Source organism: Oenanthe melanoleuca, chromosome 4 (assembly GCF_029582105.1).
Source record: "Oenanthe melanoleuca isolate GR-GAL-2019-014 chromosome 4, OMel1.0, whole genome shotgun sequence".
Taxonomy (NCBI): domain Eukaryota; kingdom Metazoa; phylum Chordata; class Aves; order Passeriformes; family Muscicapidae; genus Oenanthe; species Oenanthe melanoleuca.
The window spans coordinates 69,176,008-69,190,947 of NC_079337.1; the positions used below are offsets into that span (position 1 = coordinate 69,176,008).

Here is a 14,940-nt window from a genome sequence, read left to right on the forward strand (position 1 = left end):
TTGCTTTGGGATTTTAATAATTAGTGATGGATCCTGGCCCTGAGCGTGGCAGGGAGAGCCCAGGGGAGCCCCCAAGGGGGTGGGAGGGAGGGAGAGAGGGAGGGAGGTGAAGGGAGCACTGCCCCCTCCCCACTCTGCTCCTGCTGCTGGCCTGGGGGGATGGCACCGAAATCTATCTGGATACACTGGGACACACTGGGACATACTGGGATACACTGGAACATACTGGGGGGCACTGGGATACACTGGGACACACTGGGACACACTGGGGGACACTGGGGGACACTGGGACAGGGACCCCACCCACGGATGGGGTGGAACGAGCTGAGCTTCAGGGATCCTCCAACCCAACCCATTCTGGGACTCTATAATTAATAGCATTAATAGAATTAATTAATATTAGACATAATATTATAAATACTAATGATAACAATCCATATAATTAATATTATTAATACTGACTGTGGAGTGGACTGAGGGTCAGAGGTGTCTGTGGTGGGATATGTGGAGTCATTTAATTATTTTAATCAATTAAATCACTGGGAACCTCCCAGAATTTCCTCAGGTGGGAGAGGGGGGAAGGGAGGGATGGAGGGATTGGAGGGATGGATGCATGGATGGATGGATGATGGATGGATGGATGATGGAGGGATGGAGGGATGGATGGATGATGGATGGATGGATGATGGATGGATGGATGATGGATGATGGATGGATGATGGATGGATGATGGATGGATGGATGATGGATGGATGATGGATGGATGATGGATGGATGGATGATGGATGATGGATGGATGGATGGATGATGGATGGATGATGGATGGATGGATGGATGGATGGATGGATGGATGGATGTGGGATGATGGCTGGATCCGTGGATGGATGGATGGATGATGGATTATGGATGATGGATGTGGGATGATGGCTGGATCCGTGGATGGATGGATGGATGATGGATGGATGGATGATGGCTGGATGGATGGATGGATGGATGGATCCATGGATGGATGGATGGATGGATGGATGGATCCATGGATGGATAGATGGATGGATGGATGGATGGATGGATGGATGGATGGATGGATGGATGGATGATGGATCCATGACCTGATCCCTGGATGGATGGGGGGATCACGGGCTGGCTGGAGCCGCGGCGGGCGGGGGAAGCCTGGGAGCCGCCGAGCGCGGGTCTGGTTCTCATTAAGCGGCCGGGCCGGGCCAAGAATCACAGCAATAAATAAAGCGAACAAAGCCGCCCCTCTCGCCGCCCCCCGGCCGGGCCGCGCGGGGGAGGGACCCGCGGCTTCAAGAGGAGGAGGTCGGGCCGGAGGCGCCGAGTCGGGGCGGTGACAGCCCGGGAGCGGCGGCATGGCCGGGCCGGGCCCCCCCGGGCCCCGCCGGGGCTCGGCCAAGGGCTGGGGGCTCCGCCTCGCCCTCCTGGGGGTCCTGCTGGGGCTCCCCCCGCGGGGCCGGGCGGGGCCGGCAGGTACGGGGGGCCGGGGGCGCGGGGCGGGGCGCGGGTGGGATGGGATAGGGGTGAGGATGGGATGGGGATGGGGTGGGGATGGGATAGGGGTGGAATGGGGGGCTCCAGGCTGCGCTCGCTCCCCCCGGGGAGCCCCAGACCCCGCGGCTCCGCTCCCGCCCCGGCGCTGCCGCTCCCGCTCGGATGGGACCCGGATCGGGATCGGGACCGGGATCGGGACCCCCGGCACAGGGACGGGATCGGCTCTCACCCCCAGACCCCCGGGGCCGGCTCAGAGCCCCCATCCCGATCCCATCCCGATCTCATCCCGATCCCATCCCGTGCCCAGGGCGTGCCAATCCCGATCCCATCCCGATCCCATCCCGATCCCATCCCGAGCCCACCCGTGCCCAGCCCCGCCGCTCCCGTTCGTGGCTCCTGGGAAGCAGCCCGGGGTTTGTTTTACCGTGCGGGTTTTGGGGTGAAACGTGGCTCGTTCGCTGCGTGAGGAAACGCAGGATTTTCCCCAGAGGCTCCGATCAGTTTTTAGATGGGAGCCAGAGCAGGACAGGGGGTGCCGGTTCCCCTTCGGCCGCCTCTTCCTCATCCCTGTTTCCTTCCCCAGCCATTGGAGAAGTCAGGGCTGATGTTCCCCTGCCCAGAGCACATTTTTGGTTATTATTTTTTTCACTTCCGAGCCTTGCCGAGTTCTCTCTCGGCCGCTGAGAGTTTTCCAGCAGCTCCAAGAGAACTGGGAGCAGCTGGGGAGGGCGGTGGGAGCCAAAACTCAGCTCGGACACCCCGAGGAGAGGGGAGAGCTGCTGCTCCGGGGGGATCCGGGATCTGCGGGGTCCCTGGGGGTCCATCCCAAAGCCAAGGCAGCGCTGCTCCCCGCAGCATTCCCCAAAAGGGCTGGAATGAGTGTTTTCCAGGAAATCAAGGGGAGGGGAGTGTGGGAAACCCTTTCTGTGCCGCATTTGGGTTTATTTGAGTTGGGGTTTTGGAGGCCCCGACTCGTGCTCCGATTCTCTCAGATTCCCAGCGAAAACTAGAGACTAAGCAGTGGGAAATTTGAAATATCGTAGCTGAAATCTCATCTCTGCAATCTCCCAGCTGAGGGATTTTTGGGCCGGAGCCCAGCGGAGCCGTCCCTGTGTCCCATCCCCTCCCCAGCCGGCGTGGGAGAGAGCTGGGAGCGGGACGGGGCTGCTGCCCTCCTGCCTTTGGGAGCTGAACATACCGGATTCATTCCTGAAAATACCGGGATTCACTCCTGAAAATACCGGGATTATTTCCCGAAAATACCGGGATTCACTCCTGAAAATACCGGGATTCACTCCTGAAAATACCGGGATTCATTCGTGAAAATACCGGGATTCATTCGTGAAAATACCGGGATTCACTCCTGAAAACACCGGGATTCATTCCTGAAAATACCGGGATTCACTCCCGAAAATACCGGGATTCACTCCTGGAAATACTGGATTAATTCCTGAAAACACTGGCATTCATTCCTGAAAATACCGGGATTCACTCCTGAAAATACCGGGATTCACTCCTGAAAATACCGGGATTCATTCCTGAAAATACCGGGATTCATTCGTGAAAATACCGGATTAATTCCCGAAAATACCGGATTCACCCCTGAAATACCGGATTCATTCCTGAAAACACCGGCATTCGTTCCGCGCTCCGGAGTGGGAGGCACCAAACCCGAGGCTCAGTTTCCCCGTGGAAATGATCCGTGTGTGGCCGGGGCTGGCCTGGCTTTGGGAGGGTGGGAGAGGGAGGCTGGGCTGGTGCCACCCTTATCTGCAGCTATTCCTGGAATCCGGTCCCGGGCTATATTTAATGGCGCTGATTAAATACCTCGGGCGGTAGCGCCGGGGTGACCTGACCCCATCGAGCTCCGGCAGCAATTCCCAGCCCAAAACCCCACCTGGGCGTTTCTTTTGTCTCCTCTTCGGCTTCATCTTCCCTCCAGCCCGAGCCCTGGGTCTCCGCAGAGGAACCAAAACAAGCCCATAAAACGAGAGAGCCCCGAGCCCTGTTATTGCACTCCCCGAGTAAATAACTTTCCTGGGGAAGAGAATTCCATCCCAGCTCTCCCTGACAACATTTGGCTTGGCAAGGTGGCCCAACCCTTGACATTTTTGTTCAGCCTCATCCCCTCTCTGCAGCAGCTTCAGATTTTAATTTTTTGTTCTGTTGTCATCCAGACTTAAGTCATCAGTGGCTGCTCCCTGCGCTGCGGTCAAACCCAGCTCATTGTTTAGGAAAAAAATAATCTTAGAAAGTCTGTCTGCCGTGGAGGGAGCCAAGGAATGGGCTGTGCTGTGCTGCCCGGGGGGCTGGGATGGCTCAGACAAACCCTGACAGCACAGCGCTCCCAGCTCCTCCTCTGCTGCTGCTGCTGCTGCAGCCCAGCCCGGCTGATCCGGGGTGACGGCACTTCCCTGTCCAGGAACCGCAGCCTCGTGGAGCAGTCTGGGCTGGAAGGGACCCTAAAGCCCACCCAGCCCCTCTCCACCCATGGCAGGGACTCCTCCCACTGTCCCAGCTGCTCCCAGCCCAGTGTCCAACCCTGCCAGGGATCCAGGGGCAGCCACATGTGCCAGCTGCTCTCCAGGGTGCAGATTTAGGGGATTTAGGGCACTGTTCTGGCACCTGGGTGGGAGCAAAGCTCCTGGGAGCCTTGCAGGGTGAAGGCTGAGCCAGGGATGAGGGGCTGGGCTGGGGGGGTGACTCTGACTGTGCTGTGTCCATCCCCAAAAACACCTGAGGGGAGGCTCAGGGTGCTGGTGCTCAGCTCTGTCCCTTCCCCAGCTCCCTGTGTGGCTGTGGGGCAGCTCCAGCTCTCAGGCTCTCACAGGGTTTGCTCACCAGCTCTTCTCTTCCCCAGGGCCACTGTCCCACGGAGAGCTGGTCACCCCACACTGGCTGCTGGGGGGCCGAGCCCGCAGAGCCGCCAGCCTGGAGGAGCAGGTAGGGCAGGGCTGCTCCCTCCCTCCATCCCTCCATCCCTCCATCCCTCTATCCCTCCATCCCTCCATCCCCTGCCTGGTGTCAGCCTGGAGGAGCAGGTAGGGCAGGGCTGCTCCCTCCCTCCATCCCTCCTTCCCTCCATCCCTCCATCCCTCCTTCCCTCCATCCCTCCATCCCTCCATCCCCACCTTGTGTCTGCCTGGAGGAGCAGGTAGGGCAGGGCTGCTCCCTCCCTCCATCCCTCCTTCCCTCCATCCCTCCATCCCTCCATCCCTCCATCCCCTGCCTGGTGTCAGCCTGGAGGAGCAGGTAGGGCAGGGCTGCTCCATCCCTCCATCCCTTCATCCCTCCATCCCTCCATCCCTCCTTCCCTCCATCCCTCCATCCCTCCATCCCCACCTTGTGTCTGCCTGGAGGAGCAGGTAGGGCAGGGCTGCTCCCTCCCTCCATTCCTCCATCCCTCCATCCCTCCATCCCTCCATCCCTCCATTCCCCCTCCATCCCTCCATCCCTCCATCCCTCCATCCCTCCATCCCCTGCCTGGGGTCTCCCTGGTGGGACAAGGATGGAGGTGCTGAGCTTGCAGGATCCATCAGCAGGGTGTGGAGTTTGAAGATCCATGATCAAGGTGTGAAATTTCAGGATCCATGAGCAGGGTTTGGAGTTTCAGGATCCATAAGCAGTGTATGGAGTTTCAGGGTCCATGGGTGGGACTGTTCAGGATCCAGTGGATTTGGGGTTTCAGGATCCATGAGCTGAGTGTGGAGTTTCAGGGTCCATGAGCAGGATCTAGAGTTTCAGGATCCATTGGTGGGACTGTTCAGGATCCAGTGGGTTTGGGGTTTCAGGATCCATCTCCATGCTCAGGTGATGGACAGGGAAAGCAGAAGATGCAGCAGTGGGGTAATTAAGCACGGTGTTAACGATGCTGGCAGGAGGAAGGGTGGCCAGGGGCTGCAGGGTGAGTGGAGGGATCTGGGGAGCTGGAGAGAGGAGCTGGAGGTGATGTCAGCTCGTGGTTTGGCTGGGGTGGAAGGAAATGGAAAGTGCTGCCAGACTTTAGCACTGTGCCCTTGGGAAGAGGCCTGGGGAGCAGAGCACGGCCCCTCCCAGGGCTGTCACCCCCTCCCTGGCACCTCAGTGTCCCCAGACCCCTGGAGGAGCTGCCTGTGGCCGTTCTGGCCGGGGCTTGGCCCCTCGCCCGGCTCCGGGCTCAGCCGGAGCTGCAGCTGTGCCTGGGAGGGGCCGGGGGCTCCTGGGCAGCCCCAGCCCCTCCCCAGCCGGGATTCGGAGCTGTGGAGCTGCTCTGCCCGGGAGCGGGGCTGGGAGGGGACTCTGGGGACATCTCCCCCGAGATGCTCCGGGAGACGCCAAAGGCGCGGCCGGCGGGGCTCAGGGCTTGGTGCTGCCCTGGCTGTCCCTGCCCTGGATGTGTCCCGTCTCTCCTGTCCCTGTCCCTGATCCTCCTGCCCCGGCTCTCCCTCTCCCTATCCCGTCTCTCCCTGTCCCTGCTCTCTTGTTCTTGTCCCTCCTCTCCTGTCCCTGTCCCGGCTCTCCCGTCCCTGTCCCGGCTCTCCTGTCCCGGCTCTGTTTCTCCCTGGGATGTCCCTGTCCCTGTCCCTGTCCCTGTCCCTGTCCCTGTCCCTGTCCCCGCGGGTCTGTCGCGGCTCCCCAGGAGCAGGGACACCCGTCCGGGCGCTGCTCCCGGGGCGATGTTCCCTCCCTGGCAGTCCCGGCTCCGTCTCTATTTGATCTGGAAGCCGCTTGGGGTGAGGAACACGCCGCAGGTTTATCCTGCTCCTGCTCCTGCTCCTGCTCCTGCTCCTGCTCCTGCTCCTGCTCCTGCTCCTGCTCCTGCCAACACCCCGTGCCCCAGGCGAGCAGGGCGTGCAAACCGCAGATGGGGGATCTGGGGGGATCTGGGGGGATTTGGGGTGATCTGGGGGGATTTGGGGGCACTCGGGGGCTGGGGGGCTGGGCAGCTCCCGCCGTATTTCCTGGCATCTGCTGCGCGCCAGCCCGGCAGCCTGGAACAAGGAGCCTCCTGTTCGTGGGGCAGGGAAGGAGGAGCAGGGGCGGGCAGCCGGGCAGAGCGTGGGGCTGAGCCCCAGAATGGCCCTTTTCGCCCCGTTGCTGTTGAGGTTCGTGATTTTGGATCATTTAGTCCGTTCTGTCCTCACCCTGGCTCCTCCTGCCCTCCAGCAAAGATCCTGGAAATAAATATCCGTGGGAATGTGTGTGCCAGGAGAGAGCACCGAGCCCACGGGGTGGTGGGCTCCAGCCTGGAGACCCCCAGGCCCCTCCATCCTTCACCCCTGCCTGGGGCTGCTCCTCATGGGATGCTGTGGGACGCTGTGGGATGTTGTGGGGTGCTGTGGGATGCTGTGAGGTGCTCCGGGTTTCCCGTGGTCCCTGGCCATGCCCCTCCATCCCCTCCTGCCCCTCCTGTCCTGGTGGGTCAGGATGTGCCAAGGGGGGGAACAAGCTCTCCATGGTGATTCAGGATGTGCTGCAGCTGCTGAGGGCACTTCCCTGCCCTGCTCCCTGCAGGGAAGCCCTTTTCCCCTTTTTTCTCCCCTTTTCACCTTTTTTCTCCTCTTTTCCCCTTTTTTCTCCCCTTTTCCCTCTGGAGTTTGGCCAGACCGAGCAAACCCTGCCAGGTTCATTGTTCACCATCCCAGATCCTGCCCGTGCCCCCAGAGCCAGGGCTGCCCTTCCTGACTCCCAGGGCTGCTTTTCCAGAGAGCAGCAGGCAGGAGAGGCTGGTCCCTGAGCTCCTGCTCCCTGAGCTCCTGCTCCCTGAGCTCCTGATCCCTGAGCTCCTGCTCCCTGAGCTCCTGCTCCCTGAGCTCCTGCTCCCTGAGCTCCTGCTCCCCTGAGCTCCTGCTCCTATAAGCTCCTGCTCCCCTGAGCTCCTGATCCCCTGAGCTCCTGATCCCTGAGCTCCTGATCCCCTGAGCTCCTGCTCCCTGAGCTCCTGCTCCCCTGAGCTCCTGCTCCCCTGAGCTCCTGCTCCTATAAGCTCCTGCTCCCCTGAGCTCCTGATCCCCTGAGCTCCTGATCCCTGAGCTCCTGATCCCCTGAGCTCCTGCTCCCTGAACTCCTGCTCCCCTGAGCTCCTGCTCCCCTGAGCTCCTGCTCCCTGAGCTCCTGCTCCCCTGAGCTCCTGATCCCTGAGATCCTGATCCCTGAGATCCTGATCCCTGAGCTCCTGCTCCCTGAGCTCCTGATCCCTGAGCTCCTGCTCCCCTGAGCTCCTGATCCCTGAGCTCCTGATCCCTGAGCTCCTGCTCCCCTGAGCTCCTGATCCCCTGAGCTCCTGATCCCCTGAGGTCCTGCTCCCTGAGCTCCTGCTCCCTGAGCTCCTGCTCCCGGAGCTCCTGATCCCTGAGCTCCTGCTCCCTGAGCTCCTGCTCCTTTGAGCTCCTGCTCCACTGAGCTCCTGGTCCCTGAGCTCCTGATCCCTGAGCTCCTGCTCCCCTGAGCTCCTGATCCCTGAGCTCCTGCTCCCCTGAGCTCCTGATCCCCTGAGCTCCTGCTCCCCTGAGCTCCTGATCCCTGAGCTCCTGCTCCCCTGAGCTCCTGCTCCCCTGAGCTCCTGCTCCCCTGAGCTCCTGATCCCCTGAGCTCCTGATCCCCTGAGCTCCTGGTCCCTGAGCTCCTGCTCCCCTGAGCTCCTGATCCCTGAGCTCCTGATCCCTGAGCTCCTGATCCCTGAGCTCCTGCTCCCTGAGCTCCTGATCCCTGAGCTCCTGCTCCCCTGAGCTCCTGATCCCTGAGCTCCTGATCCCCTGAACTCCTGCTCCCCTGAGCTCCTGGTCCCCTGAGCTCCTGATCCCTGAGCTCCTGGGCTCTGCTCCTGCTCCCTGAGCTCCTGATCCCTGAGCTCCTGCTCCCTGAGCTCCTGATCCCTGAGCTCCTGCTCCCTGAGCTCCTGCTCCCCTGAGCTCCTGCTCCCTGAGCTCCTGATCCCCTGAGCTCCTGCTCCCCTGAGCTCCTGGGCTCTGCTCCTGCTCCCTGAGCTCCTGCTCCCCTGAGCTCCTGCTCCCTGAGCTCCTGATCCCCTGAGCTCCTGCTCCCCTGAGCTCCTGATCCCCTGAGCTCCTGCTCCCTGAGCTCCTGATCCCCTGAGCTCCTGATCCCTGAGCTCCTGCTCCCTGAGCTCCTGCTCCCTGAGCTCCTGCTCCCTGAGCTCCTGCTCCCTGAGCTCCTGCTCCCTGAGCTCCTGATCCCTGAGCTCCTGCTCCCCTGAGCTCCTGATCCCCTGAGCTCCTGCTCCCTGAGCTCCTGATCCCTGAGCTCCTGCTCCCCTGAGCTCCTGATCCCCTGAGCTCCTGATCCCTGAGCTCCTGCTCCCTGAGCTCCTGATCCCCTGAGCTCCTGATCCCTGAGCTCCTGCTCCCCTGAGCTCCTGATCCCCTGAGCTCCTGATCCCTGAGCTCCTGCTCCCTGAGCTCCTGATCCCCTGAGCTCCTGCTCCCCTGAGCTCCTGATCCCCTGAGCTCCTGATCCCTGAGCTCCTGATCCCTGAACTCCTGCTCCCCTGAGCTCCTGCTCCCTGAGCTCCTGATCCCCTGAGCTCCTGCTCCCTGAGCTCCTGATCCCTGAGCTCCTGCTCCCTGAGCTCCTGATCCCTGAGCTCCTGATCCCTGAACTCCTGCTCCCCTGAGCTCCTGCTCCCTGAGCTCCTGATCCCTGAGCTCCTGCTCCCTGAGCTCCTGATCCCTGAGCTCCTGCTCCCTGAGCTCCTGCTCCCCTGAGCTCCTGATCCCTGAGCTCCTGATCCCTGAACTCCTGCTCCCCTGAGCTCCTGCTCCCTGAGCTCCTGATCCCTGAGCTCCTGATCCCCTGAGCTCCTGCTCCCTGAGCTCCTGATCCCCTGAGCTCCTGATCCCTGAGCTCCTGGTCCCTGAGCTCCTGATCCCTGAGCTCCTGGTCCCTGAGCTCCTGATCCCCTGAGCTCCTGCTCCTTTGAGCTCCTGCTCCTTTGAGCTCCTGCTCCTTTGAGCTCCTGCTCCCTGAGCTCCTGCTCCCTGAACTCCTGGGCTCTACTCCTGCTGTTGCCCAAGTGATGCAATGCGTGAGCTGTTCCTCAAAGCCTCAGAGCTGGGATCCAGCTGCCTGGGGAGGCTGAGCTGCTCCAGCAGCTGCAAATCCCATCAGCAAATCCCCCCTGGAGCATCTGCTGGTGACTTCAGCCCGTCCTCCCCGACACATCCGGCTCTGGGAGCTGCCTTGGGGCTCAGGGCTTGTGGGAGCTCCTGGGCTGGGGGCTGGGCTGGGGGCTGGGCTTTGGGACTTGGCTTAAGCAGTGATTTCCCAAGGAACTCGGTGCTCCCTGAGCTGCTCCAGGGCAAGGCACTCTGCTGGAGCAGCCTGGGCGAGGAGGATGGCAGGAGCTGTGGGGAACCAGGGAACAGCAGCTCAGCCCCCTTGGCCTCTGCAAAGAGCACTGAGGCTGATCAATGGAGAGAAAAATAAAATCAGACTTCAGCTGGACCTGGAGAGTCCCTGGGCTGGTCATGGAGTGGGGCCTGGCCAGGGCAGAGTCATCCCAGCTGCAATTCCATAATTCCATAATTCCTTTGGGATTTGGCTGTGTCCTGGAGAGGGGCTGCACCACCTGCACATCCAGCCAGGGCTGAGAGAAGGGAGTTCCTGCCTTGGCAAGGACTGGGACATTCTGTTCATGGCTGCTGGAAAAAGGAGACTGGGGAGCAGGAAGAGCCCGTGAGGATTGCTGGGATCCAGGAGGAGCCTGAGAGGATTGCTGGGATCCAGGGTGAGACTGAACCTGTGAGGATTGCTGGGATCCAGGAGCAGACTGGAGCCTGTGAGGATTGCTGGGATCCAGGAAGATGCTGGAGCCTGTGAGGATTGCTGGGATCCAGGAGCAGACTGGAAACTGTGAGGATTGCTGGGATCCAGGAGGAGACTGGAGCCTGAGAGGATTGCTGGGATCCAGGAAGATGCTGGAGCCTGTGAGGATTGCTGGGATCCAGGAGCAGACTGGAGCCTGAGAGGATTGCTGGGATCCAGGAGGATGCTGGAACCTGTGAGGATTGCTGGGATCCAGGAGCAGACTGGAGCCTGTGAGGATTGCTGGGATCCAGGAGCAGACTGGAGCCTGTGAGGATTGCTGGGATCCAGGAGCAGACTGGAGCCTGTGAGGATTGCTGGGATCCAGGAAGATGCTGGAGCCTGAGAGGATTGCTGGGATCCAGGAAGATGCTGGAGCCTGTGAGGATTGCTGGGATCCAGGAGGAGCCTGAGAGGATTGCTGGGATCCAGGAGCAGACTGGAGCCTGTGAGGATTGCTGGGATCCAGGAGCAGACTGAAGCCTGTGAGGATTGCTGGGATCCAGGAGCAGACTGGAGCCTGTGAGGATTGCTGGGATCCAGGAGCAGACTGGAGCCTGTGAGGATTGCTGGGATCCAGGAGCAGACTGGAGCCTGTGAGGATTGCTGGGATCCAGGAAGATGCTGGAGCCTGTGAGGATTGCTGGGATCCAGGAGCAGACTGGAGCCTGTGAGGATTGCTGGGATCCAGGAGCAGACTGGAGCCTGTGAGGATTGCTGGGAGCCAGGAGCAGACTGGAGCCTGAGAGGATTGCTGGGATCCAGGAGCAGACTGAAGCCTGTGAGGATTGCTGGGATCCAGGAGCAGACTGGAGCCTGTGAGGATTGCTGGGATCCAGGAGCAGACTGGAGCCTGTGAGGATTGCTGGGATCCAGGAAGATGCTGGAGCCTGTGAGGATTGCTGGGATCCAGGAGCAGACTGGAGCCTGTGAGGATTGCTGGGATCCAGGAGCAGACTGGAGCCTGTGAGGATTGCTGGGATCCAGGGTGAGACTGGAGCCTGTGAGGATTGCTGGGATCCAGGAAGATGCTGGAGCCTGGGGTCGTGGTGGAACCCAGGATGATTATTGGAACTTAGGATGTTGCTGGAGACCAGGACATGTCTGGAGCCTGGGATGATGCTGAAGGTTGGGATGTTTCTGGAGCAATGACATGGTGCTGGAGCCTGAGGCAATGACAGAGCCCAGGATGGTGCTGGAGCCTGGGATGATATTGGATGCTGGGATGATGCTGGAGCTCTGGAGGATGCTGAGCCTTGGAATGATGCTGGAGCCTGGGATGATATTTGAACCTGGAATGATGCTGGAGTTGGGAATGTCCTGGAATCCAGGGTGATGCTGGGCCTTGGAATGCTACTGGACCCTGGGATGATGCTGGACCCTGGGATGATATTGGAGCCTGAGATGATGTTTGAACCTGAGATTATGCTGGAGCCTGGGATGATGCTGGAACGTGGGATGATGCTGGAAGCTGGGATGATGCTGGACCCTGAGATGATATTGGAGCCTGAGATGATGCTGGAGCTTGGGATGATGCTGGAGCCTGGGATGATCCTGGAACCTGGAAGATGCTGGAGTCAGGGATGATATTGGAGCCTGGGATGATGCTGGAATGTGGGATGATGTTGGAAGCTGGGATGATGCTGGAACATGGGATGATGCTGGAACGTGGGATGATGCTGGAATGTGGGATGATGCTGGAACGTGGGATGATGCTGGAACATGGGATGATGCTGGAACATGGGATGATGCTGGAACGTGGGATGATGCTGGAACGTGGGATGATGCTGGAACGTGGGATGATGCTGGAAGCTGGGATGATGCTGGAACGTGGGATGATGCTGGAACATGGGATGATGCTGGAACATGGGATGATGCTGGAACATGGGATGATGTTGGAAGCTGGGATGATGCTGGAATGTGGGATGATGCTGGAACGTGGGATGATGCTGGAAGCTGGGATGATGCTGGAAGCTGGGATGATGCTGGAAGCTGGGATGATGCTGGAAGCTGGACGATGCTGGAGCCAGGAGGATGCAGGAGTGCAGGAAGAAGCTGGTCCTGGATCATTCCCGGTGTGCAGCATCCTGGCAGGAGCCCTTGGGGCCCAGCACCATGCCTGCCCCGGGGCACAATGGGCAGCGTTTAATTAGTGCCCGGGGCACCATGAGCAGTGTTTAATTAGTGCCCGGGGCATAATGAGCAGTGCTTAATTAGTGCCCGGGGCACAATGGGCAGTGTTTAATTAGTGCCCGGGGCACCATGAGCAGTGCTTAATTAGTGCCCGGGGCACAATGAGCAGCGTTTAATTAGTGCCCGGGGCATAATGAGCAGTGTTTAATTAGTGCCCGGGGCACAATGGGCAGTGTTTAATTAGTGCCCGGGGCACCATGAGCAGTGCTTAATTAGTGCCCGGGGCATAATGAGCAGTGTTTAATTAGTGCCCGGGGCACAGTGAGCCCCAGCGTTGGGTACTGGGCTCCTGCCTGGCACAAGCGCTGCCCACATTCCCCACTGCCTCTCCGGGAGCTCTCAGGGGAAACTGAGGCACGGGGAAGAGGAGAGCTTGTGGTGCATCCCGTCACAGGGAGGGGACACAAATGCCATCAGCAGCCGTTTGCTGTCCAGCCTTTGGCAGCCCGGGAGAGGGAGGGGAGCTGCCAGTGCCGGGATAAGCAGACAGCAGCTGGGAAAGAAAGAAAGAAAGAAAGAACATTCTGCCAGTAACGGCCCTCGAGTCGAGGCACGGAGTCATTGCTGGGGAATTCTAAACCGGGAGCAGCCGGAGGAGGAGGAGGAGGAGGCTGCGGGGAGCGGGTGTTGGGGAGATCAGAGACGGGGAGAAAAAAAGGGAGGGCAAGAGGGAGGAAAGGAGGGAAACGGGAAGAAAAATGTCCAGACCATGTTTGGCCAGGGAGCGATGTTTGTACAAGATCGTGTTCCAAAAATACCGCCGGTTCCCAGCGCCGCCGGGGAGCGGCCGCAGCCCCGGCCCGGCTGCGTCGGGGCTGGGCTGGGCACCGGGTACCGGGAACAGAGCACCGGGCACCGGGCACGGGGTACCGGGCACCGGGAACAGAGCACCGGGCACGGAGCATCGGGCACAGGGACACCCGCTGGGCACAGCCGGAGCCGGGACACTCGCTGGGCTCTGCTCTGGGATTCTGTTCGCAGGGCACGGCGCCCGCTCGCCTTTTTTGGAGCTGGGCAGACGGAGCCGGAGGCGGAGGGGAGGGAGCTCAGCCGGCCCGGCTCCAGCGCCAGCCCCATCCCGGCTCCATCCCCGTTCCCAGCTCCATCCCCGTTCCCAGCTCCATCACCATTCCAGACTCCATCCCAGCTCCCAACTCCATCCCCAGTTCCACTCCTGCATCCTGTCTCCATCCCCATTCCCAGCTGCATCCCCAGTTCCATTCCTGCATCCCAGCTCCATCCCTATTCCCATCTCCATCCCCATTCCCGACTCCATCCCTTCTCCCAGCTCCATCCCTCTACATTTTGTTCTAAATTCTAAGGCTTTTTTCTTTTCTTAAAACACTGAAGCATATTCTCACTTACTTACTTGCTTACTTAAAACGAAAACTTTTAGTTCCTATCTACACAACTTAATCATGATTCTACTTACCTTAAAATGATTCTACTTACTTAAAGCTTACACTGCTATTTTATGTCTGTGTGACTTAATGTACTTTAATTTCTTTTGAAGTTTTAATTCTACCCCTGCATTCTGATTTCTCTGTGAGTTCTGTTTTACACTCTCCAACACATCCCCACATCCCGCCTGGGGGAGCAGCCCCTCCCTGTCCTCTGGAATCGGGGCCCAGCCCCGCGGGGCTCCTTGGAGCCACAGCCACCCCCTGGCCAGGCTGAGCAGCTTCCTGGGATGGTGCCAGCGCTGGAGCTCGTTATGGGGTGGATGTGCAGGAAGCTGGGAGTGCAAACCCCAGCCTGGGGCAGCAGTGCCAGGGAATTTCCAGCTCTGTCCCCTCCATGCTCATTCCTGTGCTCCAGCTGCTCGTTTTGGGATGGATGTGCAGGAACCAGGAGTACAAACCTGGGGGTACAAACCCCCAGCCCGGGGCAGCAGTGCTGGGAATCTCCAGCTCTGCCCCTCCCTGCTGAATTCCGTTCCTGTGCTCCAGCTGCTCGTTTTGGGATGGATGTGCAGGATCCTGGGAGTGCAAACCCCAAGCCCAGGGCAGCAGTGCCAGGGATCTCCAGCTCTGCCCCCTCCCTGCTCATTCCTGTGCTCCTGCTGCTCGTTTTGGGTGGATGTGCAGGATCCTGGGAGTGCAAACCCCCAGCCCAGGGCAGCAGTGCTGGGAATCTCCAGCTCTGCTCCCTGCTGAATTCCATTCCTGTGCTCCAGCTGCTCGTTTTGGGTGGATGTGCAGGAACCAGGAGTACAAACCTGGGGGTACAAACCCCCAGCCCAGGGCAGCAGTCCCGGGAATCTCCAGCTCTGCCCCTCCCTGCTGAATTCCGTTCCTGTGCTCCTGCTGCAGAGCCCGGCGGTGCCCAGGGTGCCAGAGCTGCTCCTTCCTCTGTCCCTTCCCCCCAGAGCCGGGCACACCTCGCGGGGGTCATGGCCGGGTCAGGGGTGCCGTGGTGACCCCGAGGGCTGGCAGC

At 60.1% G+C, this 14,940-nt stretch overlaps 1 protein-coding gene across 7 annotated transcripts in view; it reads left to right on the forward strand.

The window, feature by feature from the left end:
• Nucleotides 1-1,327: 1,327 nt before the first annotated feature.
• ADAM33 (ADAM metallopeptidase domain 33) overlaps nt 1,328-14,940 on the forward strand; it is a 40,125-nt gene continuing 26,512 nt past the window's right edge. For all 7 annotated transcript variants that reach the window (XM_056490087.1, XM_056490089.1, XM_056490090.1 and 4 more), the window contains exons 1-2: nt 1,328-1,488; nt 4,370-4,452. In XM_056490087.1, the coding sequence (XP_056346062.1) occupies nt 1,371-1,488; nt 4,370-4,452 (201 nt within the window). In that variant the 5' untranslated portion in view covers nt 1,328-1,370. The remainder of the gene's footprint in view (nt 1,489-4,369; nt 4,453-14,940) is intronic.